The sequence below is a fragment of the Nyctereutes procyonoides genome, unplaced genomic scaffold (genome assembly GCF_905146905.1).
Source record: "Nyctereutes procyonoides isolate TBG_1078 unplaced genomic scaffold, NYPRO_anot_genome, whole genome shotgun sequence".
Taxonomy (NCBI): Eukaryota; Metazoa; Chordata; class Mammalia; order Carnivora; family Canidae; genus Nyctereutes; species Nyctereutes procyonoides.
The window spans coordinates 25,056,048-25,077,743 of NW_026575042.1; the positions used below are offsets into that span (position 1 = coordinate 25,056,048).

Consider the following 21,696-nt stretch of genomic DNA (forward strand, 5'->3'; position numbering starts at 1 on the left):
TTGCCTCATCATTGAGAATCCCTTTGCATTACTTAATATTATTATAATAGAGCTCACAACCAGTTTGTTCACCTTTTACTCCTCAATAGTGACTTTGTGAATGACATTTTAAGAAATCTTTAATGTATTTAAAGTATTATCAATGTAAAATGAGTACTTAAGATTTGGACAGATGTTTTTCAAGCAGTCAAATTAGTAATGTTTTGCAGCAGTTGATTAAATTCTTTTAAAGGGGAACCAATACACTATACTTAAGGTTTTAATATATGTTTATTACAAATTATTAAAACAGAAGGGGAAAAAAAGGACAAAACCACAAATATAGAAACAGACTGTAAAAAATTCTTTTTCAATTTTATATTTTAACAAAGAGGAGTCTATCACTATATTTCATTTCCCCTTAAATGAAGTGATTCGAAAACATATTTTGAGACAAGTCTTCTGCTTGGATTGGACCCGAACCCTGATTTCTCTCTAAAGAACTGCTTTTTATTATTTTTATTTATTTATTTATCTTTGAGTAGGCTCTACACCCAGCGTGGAGCCCAACATGGGGCTTGAACTTATGACCCTGAGATCAAGACCTGAGCTGAAATGAAGAGATGCTTAAATGACTGAGCTACCCACACGCCCCTAAAGAACTGCTTTTTAAAGGCAGAAGTCCCCTGTGGCTCACAGGAGACCCAGATCACCTTTAGGCCCAAGAGAGCTGGATTCTCTTCCAGGTCTTATCCTGTAGAGTTGAGGTCATACAAAAGATGATTGAGATGTCCTCCCTGGGTCAGACTGAGGACCTACACTATTGAGGAACTGAGATTCTAAATTATCTTTAAGAAGGGACTTCCTTGCTTTTCGTCAGGCTCCAAGTTTTATTCCAAGGAATATTCCCCCTAGGAATAAATTTCTGACCAGCCTCAGAAATCACTACACGTCTTAGCTGACTCTGGCATAGGTGAGATGCCTCTGGTGCAGATCTGTCCCTTGAGCTTCACTGGGGACAACAGTGACATGAGCTTAGTCCTCTGTCTGTGGCAACAGGCTCCGGGCCTGACCTGTTTGCTGAAAGTCTGTTTTCATAACTTACATGTTCTAATTCAAGAAATAAGAATAACTTGTACTTGATAATGGTTCACAGTTCTCTAACATCTTTATGCCCATGAATTCACTGAATCCTCATACCAACCTTTTGGTTGGAAAAAGAGGAGAAAACGAAATTAAAGGTTTAGTCCGTTTTCACATCCCCTATTAAGTGTCTTGTTCTTTCTCCTACCTCAGGCCACGTCCTCAAAACACAAACACTTTAGAAAGGGGAAAATGAAACTTGGGGACTTTTTCTGTTTGTCACAGATGGTGGGAAGTTTTATTTTTAGATTAGGAAGAGGAACACATATGAGAACCTTCTGATAGAATACGTTAAATGTTTGATAGATGATCCACTTTTGAAGACTTTAGACAGCTGGGCATTTCTGAAAAGATGGAGAAAATAGCCTTTTCCAAATTTTGCTCATTGAAAATGTTGGGGAAACCCGAGCCCTCCAAAGCTACCTGGTCCTAAAGGCTTCTTTTCTTACTATACTTAGCTAGTTTTATGGATGAGTTTATTTAGAGGAATTTGATTAATAATAATTAGGGATTATTTTCTGGGACTTACCTGTTCTACGGAACAGATCAGTTTTAAGTTGACAATTTCTATTTAGATGTGTGCTTATTCTGATTTTATTTGTGTGTTTTAATGTGTGACTTTTGGAGTTAGCAATTTCTGTTTCCATAAGGACTGTTTGAAAGCCTGTAATTATCAAGTTATAACTTCTCCATGAATTACATAATGACATTTTTTCGTTATATTTTTATATCTCTTTATGTAATTCTTCAGTTTCTTCTAAAGGAAGATGGGATATTTTATAACAGTGCTTTAGAAAGTGTAATAAGTTCATATAAGCAATGTGTAATTAATCTAGTAGCTGCACCCTTCTGCCTCTTTCCAACAAAGTCTTCTAGAATGTAATGAAATATAGGTTCAGTTATGGGCAGGAACTTAACACTTGATAAAAATTTTGTTAGGGGGAATCTTGGCCAGCATGATTTTAAGATCTTATGTGCTCATAAAATGTTTCCTTTTAGCAGTTGTTTTTTAAAATACTAGAGGATTTTTTTAAAGTTCATATATGGAAAATAATGCTATTACAAAAAAGAACAGGAAGAAAAGTATAAAAAGATAGAACCATGATATTCAAGATAGTATATAATAATTTGAAAATGGGGACCATTTTCTATTACCAGTAAAAATGCCTCAAAATAGCACATTTCTTATATAACATTACCAAGAAAACAATTATAGTTTTATTCTTGACAGATAAATCCGGGTTGGATTTGTAAAATGAATGACAAAACCATTTGCTAAAAATTAGACATTAATGAGCCAGATTTTGCAAAGGGCCACTAAAAAGCAGATCCAGCATGTCTTTAAAAAGTTAGAATTTTCCCAAATAAAGAAATCCTGTATAACATCATGACTTCAGTATAGTGCAGTAGTTTCTAAAATAAGCATTAGCATTAGACAGACTTCAGTTTAGATCTCATGTTGCCTTATGAATAAATTCTTTGTTTTAAGAGAGTTTTCTCGATTTTAAAATGGAGCAATAATAGTACTTACTCAGGGCTTTTGTGCAGGTGAGAGCTAATGTACCTGAACATGATGCCCAGCACATGAGAAACAACTAATAAATGTCAGCCTTTGTTATTATCATAATTATTATTAAAACTATGTCAAACTTTAATTGCGTTTATGTGTACATAAGCACCCATGTGCTTGCAGGGAGTTCCACCTCCATCAAGGAATAGTACATTCGCCAATCAGGACCACAGTAGAGTTCATTTTGTGTACTATATATGTAGTATGTAGCATGTATATAGTATTTAGAGTTCATTTTCTAGTATGATTTAATGCATTCAGCGATCCATGAAGAAACAAAATAGAATTTTCATGGAAAATTTGTGTTCTGCACAATTTTAGAGAAATATAAAGCAGACCCTAGTGCTTGCACCCCTGTCCTCACATGGGAGGGTAAATAGTAGAAGCTCCAATTCCTAACTACCTCCCCGGCGCCGCCGTAATGATGGAGTAGTACACCCTACCTTGATAAAAGCTATTCGGAAAGCAACTGCATTTATTTTACCTCCTGTGCTATTTGCGGAGAAGAGCTGAAGAGTAGTTTGTTTTGCCTGGAATGAACTACTTTATGAATTTTAATGTGTGATATAATATTAAAAGCTAAACCAGGATTAAAGAAGATTTTTTTTGTACTAAGCTAAAATAGTACTTAGTAGAGTGAGGTATAAAAGATTTTTGTTTCCATTTTTACCTGGGGAAAAATTCAGCTTTCATATTTTTGAAAAGCTGTCCAAGTCAGTTCCCCTTAAGCAATAGCTTGTGTTTAGGAAAAAATGTGATTCCAGAATTCTAATAGCTTATCTATGATAAGATACATATCTGAGCCAACAAGATGATAAAGAAGAGCTTTTCTAAATATTTTTTAAATGAGTAACACAGAGTTTCTTACTTTATATTTAAAAAAATTGTTGCTCTTACTTTTTTTTAATTCTCGGATGTTTCATGTGTATGTCTTTTCCACTTTTGATTGTGTTGGCTACTAGGAAACAGTTATTCGATTTTTTTTTTATGATTTGAATTTCTTGCTTTTTGATTCAAGTTGTAATTGCTTTATTAAAAAAATTAAACCAAAGAAATTTTTAGAAACCAAATCACAGGGTTGAAACAAATGATTATAGCCCACCTCAAAGATAAATTCTTAAACACAGTTTTTGCGAAAGAATGAAAATTATTTTAAAACCATACTGAAACAACAAGTTTCCAAAGCCTGTTCTCTTAACCATTGCTGAGCAGCCTGCTACCAAGGAACTATTTCTTCCAATGCAGTGGACTTCATGCCTCCATTTCCATAACATTCAATTTTCAAAGCGATTGAAATGGCTTTTCTTTTCTCTTTCATTTAAGCAGTGAGAAAAATAGGTATTAAAAGAGACCCCATGGGGTGATCAAATCTATCCCTCTGCCTCAAAGCAAGACCACCCCAGAGCAAAGTTGCGAATCTCACCAAAGCAACTTTGTAGGCAATTTATGGTAATGCGTTAACTCTTCTGGCTCCTAAAGTGGTATTTAGCAGATTATTGCTTCAAAGCCCTGTGAACGTTGTTAGTGGCCTCCAGTCGTTAATATACCTCCGTGAGTGCCTTTGCTTTCTGGAGCCACAGAGCCAGAAGGGGGACTCTGGAAACTTGCCATACCCATCTCCAGTTCATAGGTTAGCAGTGGCAAATGAGGCGTGACCATTGGTCACTTATCCTGCCTTACTTTCTGTCTCCTTACTTGGGCCTGTGGTCCACCCATTTCACAGCATTATCCTTCCAGGGCTTCCAGGGCTAAGGGTAGTGTCAAGGTGGAGGAATCTAGCTGCTTCCTCAAGATAAGAGGTGAGTTATTTTGCTAACTGGCTAGAAGTTAGAAGGCGTGTTTTAAAGATTTCTACTAACACTTTTAAGTGCAGAGGATCAAATGGCTTAGGATAACCTCTGCCCGCCTTTTGATACCACATGAAGTAGATCCATAAGACTGGTAGCATGACTAAAGGGGTGTATCATTTCATAACAAAAGAAATCATTTATTCCAAAATGGACTTCATTTCCTATCGCGCATCATGTATGTTAGAAATTGTCCAAGATGAGAACAGAAGCCCAGGTTCTGGAAAGGATCCTAAGAAACATGGTCCACAGTGAATCATTTGGCTGGGAGGAACAGGGTCTTGCATCTGTGGTAACTTCACCTATTCACCAATTTCCTAGTAAAAAAGCAACTACATAGTTCATACATAAATTTTCCAGGCAGGTTCACATGACTGCATAATAGAAATTAAATTTGGAGTTTTAAAAATTAATAATAGTATCAATAAATTTTGAGGTTAAGATTTTATTTTTACCCCAAAATTGTGTGTCATTTTATTGCTGATACCTGCTTATCATTATTACCAAAGGCATCGATACTAATTTTTCACTCAAGATTATTCATTTTGAATATATTTATAAAGTCACTGATTCTATAATTTGTGTAACTTACAGTAATGTTCTGTTAAATATTGTGAAACATTTCCTTATTGTCTGGTTCTACAAGTCAAAAGGAAATAGTTATATACAGGGGTGCCAGGAAAAGATGAAATAATTATACAGAACAGCTTGGACATGCACGTGTAAAATGCAACCAGCCTTTATGATAATTAAGCAAGGCACTCTACCTGTTTCATGGATGGATAGAAGATTTAAATATGCAGCTCTGCAAATGGCTTTGTTATGGAAGATTTTTTAAATGAAACATAAGAGGAACAGGCATAAAAAAAGAGTCTAAAATTAAAAAGGCCATAGTATGTAATAGCTATTAGTGATGCAATTGTCTATTAGGCACTGGGCACCCAGTGAAGATACAGCACTGGGCATTATGATTTTAATTGTGAAATTCCTTTGTTAGAATTGCAATGGACAGTAATTGGGAAACAATTAGTTTAGGGTTTTCAAGTCTTTGAAACTATTCTGTTTTCCAGAAAACTTACTTTATGGCATTCTAATTCCTGTTTGTCAGCTGGCAGTTGCTGTCTTATTACAGATGCAATCACCTGTGACAATGTGACTTTCTTAACTTAAGCAATCTGATCTCCGGGTAATAACTAATGTTGAATGACTGCACTGTTGATCACCTTGATCATAAAAGGAGCAACAATGTCCAGTTTGGATGCGGAGCCTGAAAAGCTTCAAAACAATTTGGCCAATGAAAAATGACAGTCATGTTCAAATTGTTTTGTAGGTGAAAACAGCTACGATTGCCACTGAGAGGAATGGGAAACCAGAGAACAATACCATGAACATTAATGCTTCCATTTATGATGAGATTCAGCAGGAAATGAAGCGCGCTAAAGTGTCCCAAGCACTGTTTGCAAAGGTTGCAGCGACCAAAAGCCAGGTAAGAACCTCTGTTGGGCGCTGAGAATGTTGATCCGCAACGCTTGTGAAAATTTCATTCGGAGGGAGGGGTGTCTGTTCAGTATGAAGGCACATCCCTGAGAGGGCACAGTCTCCAGGATTGTTGACAGAGCTCTGTGAGGAACAAAGCGTTGTTCAGATTCGGGCGGGAGGTACATGGTTTTGTTTCCTCCAACACCTACTCTCCAGACCAGGGATTTCTCAGGATATCTCTGGGTCAGTTACTAGTTGTTTTCTGAAGAGTATCATAAGTATAGGCAGTTTTCTCAATGTGGTCGATTGTACTGGTACAAATAACTTCAATTACTGTTGTTACATTATTGCTCAAATGACCTTGATTTCTGTCCCAAAATACTACAAACATAATAGTTTCTTCTGTTCCAACTCAGGCATCCACAACTATTAGGTGCACTTACGAAAACAAACTGGCGCTCCCACCACACATACCTTTGCACACTAATGACCTTAGTTTTTCCATAGATAGAAGATATATAAGCCATACAAATTGATTACAATTAGAAAACCCGTCCAAATCTGATGAATTGTAAATGAATAGGATTGGATCAGAGAAGTTGCAAGTCCCTACCAAACAAGATAAGAACATAACAAAGGAGAGATAATGAAGTTCTTTATGATTTTCATATACTGAAAACTTATGCTCATCCAAAGCAGGGTCATCTATAGGAACAAACATAATTACTTATAAACCTTTGTTGGAAGACAGGAATACTTTTTAAAGGGCCAGAAGAATGCTAAACTGCCTTCCCCTTTACAACAATATTTGGTAACATTACCAAGGTGGGAATTTAGAGGCAGTCAAGGGCTCAGGTGAGTTTTTAACAACTTGCAGTTTTAAACAAATATATTTTCCCTATCATTAGTGAACTCTCCTTTATAAAAGGGCCTGGCCAATGTCAACTTCTGATAAAAATATACAGTTTTGAGAGTATTTACAATATGCTGCATTTACTATACCATACTTTTTTTTAGCTCTTCCTAAATTTTTTCTCTATCAGCATTTACAATGGCACTTAATAGGGGTTTTGCTTTAGATAAGGTTGTTCTTATTTAAGTGATAGGCTGGGTGAAATACTTAAGGGATATCTTGGAAATGTTATATAAAAATGATTAAACTCAAGCTGTGGACTGTAAAAATTATAGCTTTATAGGCCACATGCCTGCCTACCCTTCAATCACTGTCAAAGTGATAATTTCTACAATAATATGTTTCTTTTATTGTGAGATTCTAAACATCAAGTGCTGTTTAAACATTAAACTGAATTGTTTATGTTAGTGCTGTACTCAGTGTGTCATACATCAGGCCACCGTAATCTCTCATGGAATGTAAAATTCTGTCATGAATCATGGCTTGTATATCGGAAATTACTGTAATTTTGATTGGAAATTACAGGGCTCTTGAAATGTTTCTAATTATGATAGAATGTTAGAGCCGCTTCAAACCTGTGTGCTTCTTCAGATGTCTTCATTTACATGCCAAGACTATGCATTAAGGAGAAATGTCCTGTTCTCACTTTACCCCTCACCCACCCACCCTGCACATTCTTGTTTTGGGCTATTTAGTCTAATTATGATGAAGATCTTGTATTCAAACGTATATTATCTTGCCTTTCTTTCTGATCCTGCATCTTTTCTGACCTGTCCAATTAAATTTATCAAGAATAACAGACTGTATTGTTACAGAGCCACTTTCTCTAAATCCCGAAAATGGATAACAGGAACTAGGCGGGTATTATTGTAATAAGGGTCAGCCTTAAAATGAACAAAAATAAATATTAAAATTCCTCCATAACTGTCATTTAATTGCTCATCATCTGTCACTTAATTCAGTGACCTTTCCTGCCTCCCCATTTATAGTATAGCTACTTTCAGTTTGCTGCCCCTTTGCTATCTTCATTCTTTGTTTCTTTTAAATGATATCCCCAAATCTGCCCACCTGGGCTTTTGGGAACTGTTTATACAATGGCAACAATGGGTTGGTAATTTCATGTGAGTGATGTTCTGGTAAGTTTTTTAAACATGCTTGTTCCTTGGACAAGGACCCCTGTCCTACAAAGCTCCCCATTTGTCTCTTCCAGCAGCGTCGATTGGCATCTTCTGTGTCTCTGCCAGGATGGTGTGTTTCCCAGAACCTCTAAAGCTATTAGCTAATCCCCTCATTACTGATTAAGAGAGAATCCTAGGAGCCAGTTGTTGGCTGTGGGGTCAAGCATACCATTAACTTTCATTCTTTCAGATAGTTATTCCTAACCACTAATATCCTGTAACTTCCTAACAGAGGATTTTTATACTTTTCTCTTTGTTATTCAGTTTAGGTGTCAGTGCTTCCCTCATTATGAAAATATGTAGAAAGATTGGCGATTACTTAAAAATAAACAGTCCAAAAAGTGTACTTCTCACTGAGTGAAGGAGTCTGACTTATTAAGGGAAAGTAGTCATTTAAGTTCTCTTCTGCCAATGATTTCTGTGAAAGAAACAGGAAAAACTAGCAAACGAACCAAAAAAAAAACAAAAAACCCAAAAAACAAAACTTCAAATCAGACTAACCTCTTCCATGGTCAAAATTTTTAACTTCTAAAAGAATTATTTACTTCTGAGATGTATGTGCCACAGATTGTCGTAGTGAGGCAGAGTTCCCTGAAAATGAAGTGTATATGAAGAGGAGAGAGCTGGAGTCCCTTTTATTTCACCCCATCTTGTTCCAACTGCTTCTGATCCTCTGGGTTGGCTTATCGACTAGCGCCATCTTTGTGCTAGACCCCACTGTGCCTAATGTATGACCTACATTTAATTCTCAGAATAACCTTTGGATCTAGCCTTATTTTCTTCAGTTTATACATGAGAGTCACTAGACTAATAAACAGTAGAGCCAATCCAAGTTTCTCAATTCTCTGCCTCTGCCCTATTTTAGTATTTCCACAGGGTTCTAGGAGCTTCAGCACTTAACTAATAGCCTGCTCTGGAACAGAGGAATTAGGGGTATTGGACTAATTGCTAGAGGAAACGGTGAGAGCTTGCCTTTCGTCATTGACATTTTCATGGAATATGGGTTCTTATAAGCATAGGGTCCTTGGAATCCAGGCTTTTTTCATGTCCACTTGGGGTGAAGGGAGATACATGGTAGAGGACTCCAAGTAGCCTATGGTGCTATCTGTATCACTGATGTTATAATTCTGAGAAATTATTTAACCTTTTTAAGCCAAAGATTTTTGAATGTGGGAGAAGATCACATGCTACAATAGATGCAAAAGAGTTTTTAAATTATACAGCACTCTACACAAATGGATGATGTCTTATAATGTGCTAAATAAGCAAGAGGCTCAGGTCTCTACACAGAGTAGCTTATTTATTATCTATGTATTTATCTCAGATACTTTTCATTTTGGACTAAAAGATAAAGCTTTAGGTGGATACCCTGAATGGCAGGCTGCATAAGCATTTTTTAAGGTCTCTACAGTCCCAGAATGTTATGAAACCAGACACATCACAGTCGTGCTATGTACTGACTAATGCACAAAGTATTTTCAGTAAAAGAAACCAACTCTGTGGATGCCACCATTTCACATGTATTATATCTTCTCTTCGATGAGTAATAGAAATGAGATTGTTTTTAACTCTCCTAGAAATGTCTGAATAAAATATGCGAATAAAAACTGAAGGTAGGCTACTTTTTGTGCTTGGGTAGGAAAGCAGGCTAATGCAAACTTTAAAAAGATGATATGCTTTAAACATAATGTGAATAGCTACAAATGAATACACTTTATATTCTGAGTATTCAAATAAGCAGCAGTTTTTCCAAGTGAATCATATTGGATTTTTATCAAACATTTAGTCTGATAACATTCAAATAATTATGAGAGCAGAATCCGCTAATTTTACTGTTTTAAAAAAAATAGTTGATTTGGGTAATAACCATTATGGTATCAAGGTTCAGTTACTGTTCATTGGTTATAGTGTTTTCATATGGGAGATGGAAATGGAATTTTTTCCTTAATGGTGGCAGATGTTGGAATCTAATTTTATTCCACAGCAAACCCCCTGAGAGCTCTGAGACTTAAGGTGTATGTCCAGCAAGGGGACATTAGCAGCGCCATAGGCCTCGCCTTGTACACCGAATTGTTACATCGATTTTCATGTCTGTAGAGGTGGAGCTTGCAGATACAGTAAAGCAGGAGTAAAGGGCTTTTACAGAATGGCGCTGCATTGCCACTTGTGTTTTAGAAAATGATTTCTCTCTAGTGCTTTACTGAACAGGATATTTCTTTTAGGTAAAGCAACTAGATGATGAAAATTCTATTTGACTGAACATGACTGAATATAATCTTTGGCAGTCTCTATCCACTAGTCCTGTAGAGTTACAGGACTCTTTGGCTGCTAGTGCTCCAGCTAGTTGCTAGGTATGGTTTTTTAGTGCTTAAAAAAAAAAAAAAAAAAAAGTGGATTTTTGCCTCTGCAGAGATAGCACAACCAGTGGAAGAGACCGAGTAATTTAAAGACTTTGGCCTTTTTTCCATTCACTTTTTAGCACTTTTGCCCTTGAGATTCAAAGCCTTTTGTGAGGGGGAGAGGAGTGAAGGAGGTGGAAGAAAGAAGGAAGCTCCAATGCATCTTTTTGACCTTTGGGTTTGGAAATTCTTCCAGGGTCATTGGACTGTCTTAAATACATGTAAGATGATAGGTCACGAATCAGTGGGGCTGGAGATGGGGCAAAAAAAAAAAAAAAATGTAATTTTCATTGCTGGGAACAGGAGTGTATCGTGACAAAACCCAGGGGAAAAAAATCACAGAACCACGATTGCGCTCTGTATTACAGCTCGTTAGTGAAGGCATCCTTTATTTTGTTAGAATTAAATTACACTTCAGGGAAACTACACTTTGAAGCTCTATGCTGATTCATTCTTTTGGAATGTTCATGCAACAGACTTTGCTGCAACACGATTTCACCTGTGTAGCCTCCTATTGAAGACGCAAAGGAGGCCCCTGCAGATGTGAGAGTCACGGTTTCTGTTATTCCTGGTGCCACATCCTTTTCTGGGAGGCTGTGGATGATCTTTACATCCTGTCCTCACAACCCCTTCTCTTGGGCAAATCCGGTTTTCTTCAGCCAGGGTCTGAAGAGAGAACTGCCTCATTATACACTCTCCATCTCTAGTGCTTGTATCTTATTTTTATTTTTATTTATTTATTTTTTTTCCGGGTAGAGGTGACTTTGGGGAGATGCAGCTTAAGTTGACCTGAATTGGCTTCCCTGGTGAAAGAAGGGCCAGAGAAGTACTTTGAGGGATGAGCAAGGAGAGAGGCAAGACAACCTCAGGTGTAGCCACTTTGGCAGCCTGCCCTGGTGCAATTTAACACCCATGTGGGATGTCATGAGCTGCATTCTTGAATAAGAAGGATGTGGACTTCCATCCGTCATCTCCTGCTTAAGGTGTCCTATGTTGATAACCCTCTAAAAATCTCTTATGTGTAAATTAGTGGGAATCCATATTGGATTTAATTTTCTAAAATGCAGGACTATCTTTATATTTCTAGGTGCTTGCTAAAAGGACTATTGAAATCAGTGGTTTTAAATATACAAATATTGACATACTCTAACAGTTTAAAAGGTACATGACTGTATGTTACACGATGTTTTACGAGCTAGTTAAACATGTGGATCTGAATATCAGCCTGTCTACATTTTGAAGACAAGCCTGTGTTTTACAAATCTAGGGTTTGATTAGGGGGCCCAGGATTATTCAGTAGAACACTTACTTGCTTATTATATTTTGGGCTAGAAAAGCATGTAGAGGGATGTTTTTCCTTCTATACACTTAATGTTATCTATTTTAAACAAGTTGGACAGAAGATTTTCAGTTATCTTATTGCCCCTTTCAAATCATTTAAAATTTTCACTCTTTTTCCCTTACATTTGAAATTAATTCACTAAAATCATATAAATGCTTTTTCCTCATTGACTCATTTAATAAGTTAACTGTGAGAAATATAGTCATAACTCATGAAGCCCATTTTCTCCATCTTGAAAAATGTTGCATGAAAATTTTAGACAATATTTGAAAGGCATCTGTTTGTGAATATTGGGCCTGGTCTTTAAGGAGGATTATTCTATGAGGAAGTCCAAGGAAGGTTACCACAAGAGTGGGTCACTTTTAAAGTATTGCAGCACATGCATTCTAAAGTATGAGTACACCAATGATGTATTTGTAGACTCTTTTTTAATCAGAGACCACCTTTTGTTCTAAAATATTAGTATAAATTGAAAGGTACAGAGGAAGAATATTCTGTGGAAGTTCCTCTTTCTGGAAGCTCTTTTACAATATAATCAGTTTTGACAGGTGAAGAGTAAGTTCTTCAGGACAGGCTCAGGCATCCACAAAATAGGAGCAGCAGGGAAGAGAGCAAACCAGTGGGGTTTAACTCTAAACAGCAGTTAATCCTCAAACTGAATGTAGCTCGCTTAAACTTAGCACATAACCATAACACTGATATAATCCTTCAGCAAACTACCAAGTTGAAAAAGTGTTTTCTCAGAAGTCTCAACAGTTGTCTTTTATGTTTTGGGTAGTAAAGGTAGGTTTTATTTTAGCTTTATCTTCTTTTTTTTTCCTCATATGAGAAATGAAAATAAAGGCCCTGTAAAATGAATGAACTATGAAAATGCATTTATGCAAAATGACAATAGAAAAATAGCTCTGGAAGAAACTGCACCATTAAAATTTCACATCAATGAAAGGTGCTAAGAGAAGGGTGGAAGAACTTCTGTTGCTAATACGAATCTCATGTGGATTTTTTTTTTCTGCTCTGCCGAATACCTTCAGTATCTTAAAAAGTCACCTTTAAGATGATTCATTTTTCTAAGTATAGTTGTTAAGCTTTTACACATGCGATTCTTTTGCATGACAAAACACAACAATGTCATAGATGCTCGTGTAAAAATAAATGTATATATTTTAGAGATTAGTAGAAACATAGCCATTCAGTAATTTATCATGAAATACCTTGTAAAATAGAAGTTCCCTCCTCATGTGGAGCTGCCATACAATTGTTAAATTGATGAAGTTGTCTTTTTTTCTAAGTCTTCATCTACTTCTGTTGTATGTTCATAGAGAATCTATTCTCCTTTGATTGCTCGATTCAGCAACTCCAGTTGCCTTTGTGTATTTTTTTAACAATTCCCTTTTCAACCAGTATGCTTCAGGAATTGGGCTTCAACGCACTGTTTCATAAACTGCCAGCCTCCTCGGCCGCCTCACTGCCTCTGATTCCGTAAATCAGATCATAGGCAGCATGCTGTCATATAATAAGGTGTCTGATCCTTATTACCAGTTTGTTGATGCACAGACTCCTTCAAATTGACCATTGCAACACATGGTTTCCCCTGAAACTAGCTGTGATAATTAGCGTGGTTCTAATGAGACAGAATGTCACTGATCTTGTGCTGAACTGTCGAGTATCGGCGCTACGGATGGGAACTGTCAGAGCCTGCCATCTGTGACAGCGCTTGGCATATTCCAGTGGCAAGGTAGAGCATGCTCAATAGAGTATTTTCAAACAAATGGCCCTTTTCTTGATGAGGGCTCGGTGTTCTGCTCAACGGGAAGAGTGTTTGCCCCAACTTTGGCCCACGCGACACCCATTTTGAGATCCAAATGCGAATAAGCATTTAAATCTCTGTTCTGTGTTACGTAAGAGAAGAATCTTTTGTTTAGTAGGTGAATTTTAAGTGGCATCCCTTGCCCTGATTTTTGACTCTCCCAATTGCCCCATATCGTCAGGCAACACTAAAGAAGTCCTTGACAATACTTTTCCCAATTTTAAAATCGCCTTGTTTAAAAGCGACTTGTTGGGAGTTGGGATGGCTCCTGGAGATGAAGCAGTCTGATTTGATGGGGAGAAAGGAAACGAAAGAAATAGCTCCGAATGTGTATCGGAATACCCAAGTTGAATAGAAGAATTAAAACGGACGGGACATTTAGATCTGTAGGCTCCAGAGAGAAGTAGAGATTTTTTTTGCTAGAGTAAAAGTCCAGCGCTGCTTATCATTCCAAAATATGCTTTGTTGCTTTTTATTTCCTCCTCTCTGGCAGACCACACAGGGCTTGTTCTGAAGAACATTTTCACTAATCTGATCAGGCAGCCAAATACGCCGGGAAAACTGCTTTAATGATCCCACTAATTACCTCAAGTCAATATGAACTGTATTATTAGACTGAGGGAAAATATTCCATTAGGTCTCCCCCTTGGGAGTTTCTCCGCTTTGTGATGTCACTGAAGCCTTCACCCTCTCGCTTGTAATTAATTTTATTTACACACGCAGGCACGCACAAGGTCACACCTGCACAACCGGCGCTGGCCAGGGAGCTTGTGGCACTCCGGCTTAATCAGATCTGTCATAATTACCATTCTGCATGTTTCTGACACACGCTGTGAAATATTTCAATTTAACTGCCGCTACCAGCACAACCAGATGTAGTGCGAGTGTGGCTGCATTGGAAATATTATTCCTCAGGATAAACTCTCTCCTCCTCCTTTTTCCTCCCACCCCCCCCCCCTTACAGCTAATGTGGCACAGAAGCTGATGTATCCTGTAAATCTTGAATGCAGCGCTAGATTGATAACAGGCGATTAGACAGTTTAACCACAAACAGCTTGTTCATTTTTCACAAATGAAAACCACATGTGGTGTAACTAAAATTTCAGGCCCTTTTTTTTTTTTAAGAGTTGGGGGTATGTATGTGTGTGTGTTGAAGATGTGCTTAAATAAAAATAAAATGCAATGAAAAGAAGTTAAGTGTCTATAAAAATGGAGAAGTTAACTAGGTTTTTCCAGGTTATTTTATCAAAATCCTCATCTAATCCCATCTTTCCACTTTCACCAAAACTCAAATGAGAAAAAGATTCTTCATTGGACTTTCCATTATTTTCTCTAAGGTTTAGTTTGGGTGGGAGAGGTAATATCCCTTTGATCTATCCACTTGTATTTTTTTCAGTACTAAACTATTTATTTGAATATAAGTTCTGAAAGAATATTTACCGTTGGGCATGTATAGTTTTTTTAAAGGTCAGCCTCCCTATTTTTTAAAATGAAAAGTTGTTAGTGTATGGTCATATTCCAGACAATTCAAAAACAAAATGGACCAAATCAGAAAATTCAGTTCTTGGGGATGTTTGTTGATATGCAGAATCAATCTGAAAGGAAGAGTTGAAAAACCAGTGAATTCTGTTTCCATAGAAATTTTGGAGCTAACCTGGCAGAAAGTACAGACTCAGTAGGTAACCATATAAGGCCAGAGTTATCACCAGTCTCAGAAGAATCCAGCCATAAAAAAAAATAATAATAATAAAGTATTGGAGCCAGAAGAAGGCAAACAAGCTGGTAGAAAACTAAATTTAAGAGAGGAGAAAGAAATAGGATCAGTGGTGATTTAGAATCCTACCTCTGGAGAAGATTCACCACAATCCACTTTAGAGAACATTTAAAACCATAGCTATAGCCCAGTTAAATGTCTTTTAATGCCAAATAAAATACATTCCTTTCCTTTTATCTTTACTTTTGTTTTACTACTTCAGTAATGAACCTCTCTTGGAAGCTTCCTAGGATTCTGTGGTGATTCCTGTTATCTGATGCAAGGTGCCATTTCCCATAGGCTAGTGGGTCTTTTACTCTTGTTCCCTTACTTTAGTCATTTTCCCTCTTCTTTAGTTATCTTCTCACATTAACAACCCCCTCCCCAAGAAAAAAACAAAAGCAAAAAAACCCTTCACTTCGCAGTTTTTCACCAGGACTTTTTTCCCCCCTTACCCTGGCTATTTTCTGTGTGTTTTAGGTTTGCTCCATGAAATCTTCCAAATTTGAAATTTCACACTTGTCTGCCTCTTCATACCGTCTTCTGGCCTGAATATAATTTTAAAGAAAAAAAAAAAAGTATTTGCCTTTTAGTTAGAACCCTTCTCCCATCTCAGATGCTAAGCAGTTCACACGGTTAATAGCAAGTTATTAGGTCTGTTTCTTCTCAAATTCTTCATCCGCTTTTATAGTCATTTTGCAAGGTGCAGATATTGTGGAAGATTTGATTCAATCCCCACCTCAGTGATCTGCCACAACACTGTTTCCTGTTGAATACAGGTATCTCAAAAAAAAAAAAAAAAAAAAAAAAAACAGGTATCTCCTCAGAATCCTTCTTAACACAAAGGTGAAGGCACCAGTGGTCACTAATCATTAGCTCAACCCACCGTTGCTCAGTCACTTGTATTTTAGGATTCCCAAGAAGAGATTTGAGATGCACAGCATAGTTGTATGGGGATGAGTCCAAGAAATAAGAAAAGTGAAGATAAAAAACAAAAACAGAAATTATACCTTATAACTTAATTGCAACTTCCTTTGCTTTAATGACCCTGAAGTCTTTGCACAGCTACTTCAAGGTATGTTAAGGATAAGCCAGCATGCAAATTGAATCACATTTTTGCAGTCATTGGTAGAGCTCAGCACAGAAAGGAAACTTGACTTGTTCCTTAGCAAGGGAAAGATTTCATGAACATTCTAAAAAAACATCCACTAGTTTTCCATGTTAGCAAACTTTTATTTTTGTATGTTAGAATTTCTTTGTTCCCAGCACACCTGGTGGATACAAAAGGGAACAGAAAGGAGAGACAAAAAAAGTTACTGTTTAGGTATTGGTATTGTATGTATGCAGTTTGAGAATATTCAATATTTTGAGTACAAGGGAAGAGCATGTCTTTAAATTTAATTAGACTATAAGAATCCCATTATTCAAAACAAGATCATAATTTTCTTTATGAACCCTATTAGATCCCGGTCTGATAAAAGGACAGTTTTCATGTATCTGGTAGCAGATCATAGTTGAAGATTCAGTAGAAAGTAGTTCACAAAACTTTATCCTGCCTAATGCAGTCCACTTTCTTTAGCACTGTGAAGTTGTTGTTCTGCATTGCTTTGGATCCTCATGAAAATATACAGGAAGCAGAATTAAGGATTTGCCATTGTCCGCCGGGCCCACTGTTTGCATTTTTCATTGTTGAAATCATTCATATCATTTACAGTGTAGCTCACTGTTTTATTCCAGAGTGGACAGGAATGGGGAGGGCATGTTCCTGAATGTCTGTGTCATGTAAAAATAGGGTTATGGTAGCTAATTGATAAACTCACAGATAAATATATATTGTTGGGCATGTATAGTTTTTTAAAGGTCAGCCTCCCTACTTTTTAAAATGAAAAGTTGTTGATTTAGGCTGTATGGTGATATTCCAGACAATTCAAATACAAAATGGACCTAATCAGGAAATTTAGTTCTTGGAGATGTTTGTTGAGATGCAGAATGAATCTGCATTCATTGAAAATTGAAAACCAGTGAATTCTGTTTCCATAGAAATTTTGGAGATAACCTGGACATAAACTTCATCTTTCAGAGAAAGCACTGAGGATTGCAAAGAGTTGGTGCTCCCAATTCCATGGCTATCATGCTGTACAGCCCCAGGCAAGTCACTTAACCTCTCAGGCTCTGAACTGCCCCTTTAGGAAGTTAAAATAGGTTGGGTCAGATTATGTCTAATGTCCCTGCAGTTCCAGGTTCTGTGAGTTTGTTGCTGAAACAGGTGCACGATTGTGAATGAAAGAGGGTGCTATTTTGATTGAAGGTACTGCCGACAGGTGTGTTAGTCTGAAAATGAGTCACAGAGGAGGTAAGGTTTTGAATAATGAAAGGGTTTAGTTTTGAGGGGGCAAAGTGCTATTTTGGGGTCTGTAGCCAAAAAGCATTCGTAGGTGGGATATAGTGGGGAGAATTGATTGATTGGGGTGCAGTACATGAACTTCATGTTACATAGTGTGAGGTGAGTTGAAGGTTGATGCAAACTCATCTGAGACTGGTTATTACACACCTGGATGACCTCTCTCTCATTAGCAAGGACCTAGCAGAACCAGTATAGTATAGAGATGAGCTGAGCTGAATTCAGTTGGGGAATGGGCTTGGCTTAATACATGGTGGGGCAGTGGTCACCACAGATACCATGTGACTTGACAGATTGCTAAAGAATTTCCTCCTTAAACACATTTTTCTTGTTTTTTATTTTAACTGATGCCTGAAATTGTACCTTTAACATTTTACTGTTTTTGGACTGGCATAAGTCCTGGGAAGGATAACACATTAAAGAGGAAAACATATTCTTGGTCCATGAGAAATCCCAGGTTTGGAAGAGATTAGTGAAATAAGAAAAACGAAGCAGGGAATGACAGCTCAGTTGAAGGAATATCTTGAAGCCCATATTTGCAAGTTCATAAATTGGTACCTGTAGCATTTAATAGCTGCTGAGGACTGCCCGTTCCCAAATGTCTCCTTTAAATGTTTACCCATTTACTAATGGTACCAACACGAGTGCTACTTGTTATGGGTGCTACTTGGCTGGTTCATTGATGGAGTATTTGGTGGTTTAAATGAAATGCAGATTAGCTAAAAATAAATTACTTTCAATAAGGTCAAGGAAGTGAAGGCTGTAAATAAAATATACATTCACAAACAGACAAATGCTATTAGGAAATCCAGCTCAGTCCATGCCAAGCTGTTACTGTCTAAATTGCCTTCTTTCTTCCTGGCTTGCAATTAATTTTTGCTTGTGTGTTTGGAGATTGGGGGAAGGGTAATAGCCTAATGGGTAATGATTTTATTTTAGTATTTTGATTAAAGAGACTAAATAACTTGGACCCTGGATAACCATAAGGACTAAAGCCTTATCCATCAAGCTTAATTTCTAGACAGAAAGTTGTGTTATATTTCTGGATAAATTTAGCATTGTGCTACGTATAATATATAGCAAGGAGATTGCTGTGTGGGAGTTATTTTCTACCAGTGCCCCCCCTTACCATCTTCCTGTTCACTTTTTTTCTTTCTTTAGCCCTGTATTTGACTAGACCCCTTCTGCCCTGTCCTCAAATCCTATAACCATTTGCTCTTTGAAAAGTGGTGCTGAGAGCAAGGACTATTATTTGGTTACCTCTGGTTTCCTAACTTTTGCATAGTTCCCCATGTCATTCTTTTATTCTTTTCCCTGCTGCTATCTTCTCTCTCGCCTGCTACTTATCCCCTTCTGTTTGGGAAACCCATGTGTCTTTGGAAAACCTCATTAGTGTTCCTTTTCTGACAGACATTTCTCAAAGGATAATCTACTAATCTTGACTACCCTTACAGTTATTTGGATGGTATGAAGTTAATTAAATTAGAATATGGTCACTCTCTTCACCATTTTATAGGTTATAAACCCATTTTTTGAATTTATAGTAGGACCAGGGAAAAACAGTGAGGAATATATGTGCTAGTAGAGTTGTTAATCAAAAATTTTTAAGCTGTCAAACTATTGTTCTATGAAGGAAATCTCCTCCAGCACTGAAATAAATTAATCAAAGTCTTCTCTCATTTTGGCCAACTTGAGGATTGGGTGAGGGTGAGCATTCTCAGCAACCATGGCACTGTTGAGATGCCCCAATGGAAATGTGGGGCTCCCCAGGACATAGTCTGGGAACAATTGTACTAGTGATTAACTATTTTCCTCCAACCCATCTCTAACAGACCATGTCCATTAGTGGCAAAAAACAAAACCAAAAAACAGGAAATCTGTTTCATGAATCCATAAATACCAGTTTTCTAAGCTAGGAACATATATGATTCTAGAACAATATTTGAAATATGTGTATGTGTGTTGGCATATCTATATGTGTATATACACACATGTGGTGTGGTAGGAGTTCTTAACCTGTCTCCTCCCTCCCCCACAGGGGTCCATAAACTCGGAAAGAGAAAGATACCTTTATTTGCACTAACATGTTACTGAAATTTGACATTTTATTCAGTTATAAATATGGGCAACAAATCATAGTAGTAGTAACAATACATAGGAATTTGTCACCAGTAAAATTCACAAATATTTTCATATCACGGTAAATTATTGCAGATATCTCAAAATATTATCTTTGTTCATCACTACAAAATTATAGTACTTATCAGATCTCTCGTTAGATGTTATTTAGTGTGTTAATAAAGAAGCATTTATATTACTATATCACAAATTTTTGATAACTGTATTTCAGCATAATTGGCTTTTCTTCATAATCTTATTTTATTTCAGACATGCAAAAACATTGTTCTGGAAGGCATCATCTGTGGGCATTACCAGCTTGCCAAAAGGGTCAATGGCAAAAAAGAAACGAGATAAATGATTAGATAAATTATATGTGAGGGAAAAAATTACATTTTCTTTTTAGTACATTAGCTGAAGAATTCTTAAATTTACCAGGGAAACATTTGTTACTTATTACTTTATAGTGTGCTTATTTTTCAAGTGCCCTTCACTTCAGAGCATGTAAGCAGGGGTTTAGATTCATTGTAGTAACATTTAAAACAACAGCAAAAACAGAAGCCTTATTGGCAGCCTTTTCTCCAACATTCTGATGCCACATATAGTGCAGGACTTTGTGAGAGGAGGGCCCTTTGCCCTTAGACTAGAGACTGTGTCGGGGAATTCACCTTTATATCAACTTACATCTGAGGTATAAGCTGTTTTCCCCTCACCGGATTGTAAGTGCTGGTGGAAGTGACTCCCTATTATATCTGTCTCTACATCTCCTCTTAGTCCACACAGTAGTAGGTGGCACATAGATGGCAATTAATAAATATTTGTAGAAGGATAAAATGATCCAGAAGCACATTTCATCTGCTTTCAATTTTGCCCTCACAAAACTCAGCACATTCCTAAGGGAGTCCGGGTGGGACGAGAGGGCCTCTGTCCTCAGAAAGACAGAGTAGGGTCAGACTCCTGTCCTCTTTCCCCAGGGCCCCTCTTGGAGCCTGTCTTCTCCAGGTATGAAAAGGATCAGTGGTCATGAGAAGTGACTGACATGGCCTGTGCAGCAATTCCCAGCCCCCCTTGTCTCCCTTTATTGGTAAAAATTATAACACAGCCATTGTCACTGGGATCCACATGATGCTTCTAGAAATATTTACGGTTTCTTTTTTTGATGTGTCCTTGTGAATCACCAGATCGGAGTCCCTCATTAAGACAACCTCTGATTAGTAGGTTTGCATGATGGATAAAATGATGTGGGTTTTGGCCACAAAATGTGTGTTACTTTATCAGCAAAATCATAAGCAGCTCGGGAGCTTATAATGACCCTGCCCGTTTGATTGTTCCTCTTAGGATATGAGTCCCATAAGTTTTACAATCCCGAATTGCCTTCCCCCAGTTTTAAACATTCTTTGTTCTCTTTCCTACAACATCATAGAGGGAAGACTTAAATTTTTAATTCCCAGCCCCTAAAATATGCATAATGGGATGTATAGTTCATTCTAGGAGATCTCTGCAGCGTTGAAAAGTTTCATATAAATGAATTAAAAATGCATTGGCAGAAATATTTGTTAAAATAACCTGTAGTAAATTATTTTTGTAAGTAAACAAACAAATATCAGGTAAAATCATCACCTAAAAGTTGTTCATTTTGTAAGTTCACACTTTTATAAGTTTTTTTTTTTTTTTTTTTGGCACATGGCATATGTGGAGATTCAGCAACACTTTTTTCTTCATGATTTTGAATAGAAAAATAAATACTGCAAAATTTTAATAGTGACT

General features: G+C 37.0%; 1 protein-coding gene across 3 annotated transcripts in view; it reads left to right on the top strand.

The window, feature by feature from the left end:
- Window positions 1-21,696, top strand: part of SATB1 (SATB homeobox 1) — a 78,490-nt gene that overhangs the window by 40,548 nt on the left and 16,246 nt on the right. For all 3 annotated transcript variants that reach the window (XM_055321492.1, XM_055321493.1, XM_055321494.1), the window contains one exon: window positions 5,870-6,025. In XM_055321492.1, coding sequence (XP_055177467.1) covers window positions 5,870-6,025 — 156 coding nt within the window. The remainder of the gene's footprint in view (window positions 1-5,869; window positions 6,026-21,696) is intronic.